Below are 7,152 nucleotides of genomic sequence, written 5' to 3'. Positions count from 1 at the left end.
TTCTATGGGTTTTCACATTTGTGCCATTTTCCTTCGTGTGCCTAGCATGCATGTTTGTTTTGCTTTTCATTGAAAACAAAACAGAACGACAAAGCACAACGTAAATGACTCACTAATTTGTTCAATGCCTTGGGTGTTCGTTATGGTTGACCTTAATTGAGCCGAAAGGGTAACAGGCTGGTAAGGCCTTGTCCCCTAGATGCTGCTGAAATTTAGCATCAGAAAGGGGCAGTCTCCCCGTGATAAAAACGGAACATTTGCCATATAAGAGATGGGAAGGAGGTGGGGGATTTCTCCTTAAGAAAACAATAAAAAATGTGCCAGATAAGGGATGGGAAGGGGGTGGGCGGATTTATCATTGAGAAAAGAAGGAACATTTGCAAGATAAGGGGTGGGAAGGGGGTCGGGGTATTTCCCCTTGAGAAAAAATGAACATTTACAAGAGAAGGGGTGGGGAGGGGGTGGGCGTATTTCTACTTGAGAAAAAAAGGAACATTTGCCATTTAAGGGGGTGTATAGCGTGTGGGGTGGGGTGTTTTTTTAACCCGCCAGGACCCCCTCCTCCTCCCAGATCCGGCCCTGAAACAGACTCAATAGCCCTACCTGTTCGCCAGCCCTGAAACAGACTCGATAGCCCTACCTGTTCGCCAGCCCTGAAACAGACTCGATAGCCCTACCTGTTCGCAAGCCCTGACGTTCTCGCAGAACTCTTTGAAGGTTTCGAGGAACTCGTCGATGTTGAAAGTGTTCTCGTTCTCACAGAAGTGTCCCGCCAGACGCTTACTGTTGGTGGTCAGTCGCTCAAACCCTTCCTCCACGTCACCAAGATCAGACTCCGCCTCCTGCACAGAGCGAGGAACAACTGTTTGACGAGGCGGCACAAATGAGAAAGGAAGAAAAAGAGATGGCGACAGAGAGAGAGAGAGAGAGAGAGAGAGAGAGAGAGAGAGAGAGAGAGAGAGAGAGAGAGAGAGAGAGAGAGAGAGAGAGAGAGAATGAGAGAGAGAGAGAGAGTGAGAGAGAGAGGGAGAGTGAGAGAGAGAGAGAGACGGAGAGAGAGAGAGAGAGAGACGGAGACAGTGACAGAGAGAGAAGAGACAGACAGACAGAGACAACCAACACATACTACAGGCAAACTGTGGTTTTGACAAGCAGGTAAAACACCACTTGTACAAGAAATCATGAACCAAAACCACTTTCAAGCACGTGTTTTCACATACACAGACACAGACAGACAGACAGACAGACAGCCAGCTACACACACACACACACACACACACACACTCACACAAACACACACACTCACACAAATACAAACACACACACACACACACACACACACCAGCATACCTCCAGGAAGTCCTTGAACTGTGTCCTGACCTCCTCCCCCACGTTTTCCAGTTGTTTTTGCAGCTTCCTCACATTGTTCTTCACCTGGTTGAACTCGTTCTTCACGCCGTCCACAGAACACCTGGAACAGGTAAAACAGATAGCGTGAATAGTTTGATTTACAATCAAAACACCTGAACAACAGGTTGAAAAAAAGTGTTTGTTATGTGAGTGTGCGTCTATGATACGAGTAGTAGAATTCGTGAATTGATTGCTGAAAAAAAGAACCAAGGAAAATGTATGCTCCCCCCCCCCTACTTAAGAAAAAGAAGAGGAACAAAAGAAAACGGGAACGAAGGTCTGAAGCCGTCAGCATACGTCTGATGTTAGAAAAAGAAAAAAAATATATCGTTAAACCAAGCAAAAATTCAAAAAAGGATTGAAGGTTTGAAAAAAACGGATTGTGCCTACCGGCGACAACAACAACAACAACAACAACAACACCACCACCACCACCACCAACAACAACAACAAGAATACAACAACAACAAAAACACATGTTACAAATAAGAAAAAAGAAAACAAAAGAGATAAGGTCAAACAAAATTAAAAGAAAGGTTGATTGGTAAGAAAAAAACACCAGATTGTGTCTACCGGCAAGCTACCTGCAGATCGTCCACGAAGCTGAGCGCCTTGGTGTCTTTGTTCATCGCCTCTTCCGCTACCAACTTGCACACACATACAACAACAGTGGGGGATGGGGGGGGGGGGGGGGGTCGGGGGGTCCCTACCGGCAAGCTTTCTGCAGATCGTCCAGCATGTCGTTCACGAAGCTGAGCGCCTTGGCGTCCTTGGTGAGCGCCTCTTCCACCAGCACGTGTAGCAGTGTCACGCGCAGGTTGTTGGACTTGGTCATCGCCAGCTTGGTCAACGTGCTCATGCGGAACCCACTCGCCCCGCCCGCGCTGCTGCCCTGCAGGGACAACATACGTTATCTGTACTTTTGACCAAAATATGACATTTTACACTGATCGAGACTGTCAGAGTTCCTCCGAGACCGCACTAGCATTAATGAATCGATCCATTTTGAATAGATTAAATTTTACATTTGAACGCCCACTAACATGCTCGGCTGGCCGCCTAAAAGCGAGTTTTTGTGGGACTCTGGCGTCACATGGCTCAAAGAAGGGAAATCAAATGTTCCATCGATATATTGACAGTTGAAGTGGATTAGTGTTGGAGTTATTACCCTTGCATAATCATGATATGACATGCACATTGCATGAACATCCGCCGCCGTGTTTTAACCGCCCCACGCGGCTGGGAAAATAAGCCTGCATCTTGAAACCTTCTTCTTCAGCATTCCAGAATGTTCTCGTTACGTGTGAGCTCGTTTGCCCATTTGGGTTCCCCACACTATACTCTGAATCTTGAAACCAATTGACTGGTCGGTGGCAACTGTGCTTCCCCGTGTGACTAACCTCCTCCAGATGCTGATGGCAAGAGAAATGTGCAGACCCCTCCCTCCATCCCGTCCATAATATTAATAGTCATCCACGTTTTACGAACACACCACACACACACACACACACACACACACACACACACACACACATACACACAAAAACCTGCGCTTAGAACTGTACCCACGGAATACGCGCGGTATAAGCCTCATATTGATTGATATTGATTGACGAACACACCACTCACCTGGTTAGAAAGTTGCAAGCGTGAAGCACAAAACGCATGAACTTCTTCAAGGATGTATTCTCATGCAGCCTCCTGTAGTTGCTATTTAACCAGAAAAACATGCAGACCCCACCCTATCATAACCTTCAAGGAAACCAACTCACCTGGAGTATGTATAACGTTTTGTTTTGTCAATAATTCAACGTTTAAATAACCTACCTTTCTTGTTTTTTAATTCTGAATTTTCTTAACTTCAGCAGTCTTTCTGCTTTTGAATTTTAACTCACCTTGGTGATAAAGTTGCAAGCATGAAGCACAAAGCGAAAGAACTGTTTTGAGGAGGTGTTGACCAGAGAATTATGCAGACACCCTGACCTTGATAAAAACAAACAAACACACACACACACACACACACACACACACACACACACACACACACACACACACAAAGCCACACATTAACTCACCTGGTTGATAAAGTTGCCAGCATGAAGTACAAAGCGTAAGAACTTCTTCAGCGAGGTGTTATCATATAGCCTTCTGCAGATGCTGTTGACGACAGAGATGTGCGGCCGGACTGTGGAAAGCTGGGAGGGAAGCTCAGCCTGGAGCAACATGGCCTCCAGGCGAAGCTTGTAGCACGGCAGCTCCATCAGCTTGAGGAAGAACTTCTCCACGCTGCCCAGCTTCTCGGGATCTCCGTCGTAGTTCTTCATAAGCTCCGCCTAAAAGAAGAGTCAAGTATTAGCAAGTAGAACAATTATATGGTGACAAGGGAGATCACTGCGTCACCCTTTCACATTTAACAATACAAGCATGACACCCTCGGCTAGCTCTTTTGCTGTGTCTGTCCGTATGTCTGTCGGTCTGTCTGTCAGTCTGTTAGTGTGTCTGTCTGCCTCAGTCTCTCTATCTCTCTCTAATCGATGTCTTTATCTGTACGTACAGTACAGTTATAATGTGTACAGTTTGCTCTGATAGTTCTTTGGTTATATGTTTTTACATTTAGTCAAGTTTTGACTAAATGTTTTAACATAGAGGGGGGAATCGAGACGAGGGTCGTGGTGTATGTGTGTGTGTGTGTGTGTGTGTGTGTGTGTGTGTGTGTGTGTGTGTGTGTGTGTGTGTGTGTCTGTCTGTCTGTGTGTGTGTAGAGCGATTCAGACTAAACTACTGGGCCGATCTTTATGAAATTTGACATGAGAGTTCCTGGGTATGATATCCCCGGATGTTTTTTTCTTTTTTTCGATAAATACCTCTGATGACGTCATATCCGGCTTTTTGTAAAAGTTGAGGCGGCACTGTCACACCCTCATTTTTTCATTAAATTGATTGAAATTTTGGCAAAGCAATCTTCGACGAAAGCCGGGGTTTGGTATTGCATTTCAGCTTGGTGGCTTAAAAACTAATGAGTGAGTTTGGTCATTAAAAATCGGAAACTTGTAATTAAAATTATATTTTTATTAAACGATCCAAAAACAATTTCATCTTATTTTTCGTCATTTTTTGATTCCAAAAACATATACATATGTTATATTTGGATTAAAAACAAGCTCTGAAAATTAAAAATATAAAAATTATGATCAAAATTAATTTTCCGAAATCGTTTTAAAAACTATTTCATCTTATTCCTTGTCGATTCCTGATTCCAAAAACATATAGATATGATATGTTTGGATTAAAAACACGCTCAGAAAGTTAAAACGAAGATAGGTACAGTAAAGCGTACTATGAAGCACAGCGCAATCGCTACCGCGCCAAACAGGCTCGTCACTTTCACTGCCTTTTGCACTAGCGGCGGACTACGTTCAGTTTCATTCTGTGAGTTCCACAGCTTGACTAAATGTAGTAATTTCGCCTTACGCGACTTGTTTGTTCTTGTTCTAGTTGACCCAATCTAGGCTAGGGCGAGGGCTGGATGTAAAAAAGCGAATATTCTTGCTTATTTACCCTCGATAATAAAGATTTTGTTTTGTCTTGCCTTGTCTTGTCTCTCCATTTTCTCTCTTTGTAACGAACTTATAAGAGCTAGTCATTGATATGCGACACCATTAATGTATGTGGGACAAGAAACAGCATCTCTGCCTCAGCTCACCTCATCCATAGTCGGAAGATGCTTGATGAGACCTTTCAGCTTCTCAGAGCCGATGGCGCGGTAGTCTGCGTTTTTAATGAGGTCAACAATGGCGGCGTCGGTCTTGCGGAACTGCTTGAGGAAGATGTTGACGTTCATGCTTCGCTTGGCGTCCAGCAGTGTCACCTGAACACAGATACATAGAGGTGGGCTGAATACACAAGTGATACATGTAGGTAAAGAGAAGAGGGCTCGATACGTAGAGGTTCCAATGCCGAGTCTCAGTGGATATTACAAAATACTGGTCGAAGTTAGTGGATCATGAAAAATGCGAGCTTCAGCGAGCTTGGAATGCTTGGTATTGCCGTGTTTCTGTAACCCATATTTTGACATAGATTACAGGATCTCTTCCGTGCGCCCTTGGTCTTGTGCTTGTTTGTACACACGAAGGGGGACAAGGTACCACAAGAAATTCAGTTGATCCCAGGATCAACACGAGCCGAAACATTGACAATATCAAAGAAACAGGGCCGTTCTACACCTGTTGGTACAGGTAAACAAAATAATAGTGTTGATGTGTCCTGTTAAATTGTCTTTTCGGCGTTTGTACATAAATGGGAGATATAGAGAATACTACATGGCTTGCTGTGTCGTACCAGATTTACACGAGTTGTTTTTTTAAATATTGAACTGCGAGCGAGGCAGCTAAATTGAAGACGCTTGTTTTAGAACCTCGATCTCTTCTAAAGCCTCGTGCAATCTATAACGTCAAAGCAAAGAAACGTCACTCTGAAAGTGTGGCGTGACGTGTTAGTTCTAAAGATTCATCGAGGGTAATTAGCGAGCGCAATTTGTGTTTCTATAATGACGTTTGTCTCGGTGACTTTGGCATCATAAGCAGTGGAAAAACAGGTCCCTGCCAGACTTGCTTGACATGACCTCATTTACATGATATACACACGTGTGATTTGAACGATTATTATCTCACGGGTTTCTCTCTCACGTATGTAGGATAAAACAACTATCGCTAATATCAAGGAAGAAGATTGTTGTGAAAGTAATGCAATAATGAATAAGAGCTCAATCATGAATAAGACCTATTGGCTTAACAGAAAGGAAGAAGGCTACTCTACCTTTATGGAAGTGATGCAATAATACTGGTATTGGTGACAGAAATATGTTTTCCACCAAGAAACCGATCGATCAACCAAGGAACCAAAAGACAGAGCGAGCGATAGACGTTGCAACAGGTAGGAATGGTATTGTTTTTGGTCTGAATGAGCGTGATACAGTGGCATGTCACAGTGAAGAAGGGAAAGTAGTAAAAGTAGTTATAAATAGAAATGAATGAAATCAAAGTGTATGATGCAAACAACTTTATCCCAGCGAAGCTGGAGGTATCCCGTGAACGCTATACTGTAATCGACTTGAGAAATGTGCATACCGAATAATACATGATAAAGAAGGATTCTTTGTGCCCGGCTACGTGCTACAGTTGGAGATGGAAGTTCACCAAAAATTGGGACCATACTAACAAAAATACGGTGGGTGCAATAGTCGCCCCCATTTTTTCAGCAAACGCCACCCAAGGCCGTTTTGGACGGGTAGAAATTCCGTAGTTTCCAAGTCTATGGATAAAGCTCGCGTAAGAAGAATACGTCACGGTCGAAAGTCTTTGACGTCAATTAATGCATCATGACGTCAAGCCTCCCTGAAGTCTTTCTCTCTCGCGCAGTGTGTGCGTTTGTGTTCATTTTGTGCACATGTGTTAGTGTATGTGTGTGTGTGTGTGTGTGTGTGTGTGTGTGTGTGTGTGTGTGTGTGTGTGTGTGTGTGTGTGTGTGTGTGTGTGTGTGTGTGTGTGTGTGTGCGCACGCGTGCATGAGTCTGTACTCGTATGTGTGTGGTGTGTGTGTGTATTTGTGTGTGTGTGTGTGTGCGTGCGCACGCGTGCATGAGTCTGTACTCGTGTGTGTGTAAGTGTGTGTGTGGGCATAAGTGTATGTGTGTGCGTGTATGTGTGTTTGTAAAGGTGTGTATGTCCGTCTGTCCGTATGGGT

The 7,152-nt window shown here is 44.0% G+C and overlaps 1 protein-coding gene across 1 annotated transcript in view; it reads right to left on the bottom strand.

Annotated features, from left to right (window-relative positions):
• Window positions 1-579: 579 nt before the first annotated feature.
• Window positions 580-7,152, bottom strand: part of LOC138968461 (inverted formin-2-like) — a 114,472-nt gene continuing 107,899 nt past the window's right edge. Inside the window, 5 exon segments of the mRNA XM_070341036.1 lie at window positions 580-842; window positions 1,351-1,471; window positions 2,121-2,302; window positions 3,486-3,743; window positions 5,114-5,278. Of these exon segments, the coding sequence (XP_070197137.1) occupies window positions 600-842; window positions 1,351-1,471; window positions 2,121-2,302; window positions 3,486-3,743; window positions 5,114-5,278 (969 nt within the window). The 3' untranslated portion in view covers window positions 580-599.

This window comes from Littorina saxatilis, linkage group LG6 (assembly GCF_037325665.1).
Source record: "Littorina saxatilis isolate snail1 linkage group LG6, US_GU_Lsax_2.0, whole genome shotgun sequence".
Taxonomy (NCBI): domain Eukaryota; kingdom Metazoa; phylum Mollusca; class Gastropoda; order Littorinimorpha; family Littorinidae; genus Littorina; species Littorina saxatilis.
Note: the sequence above shows the minus strand (reverse complement) of the source record. Positions and strands in the feature narration are given on the sequence as shown.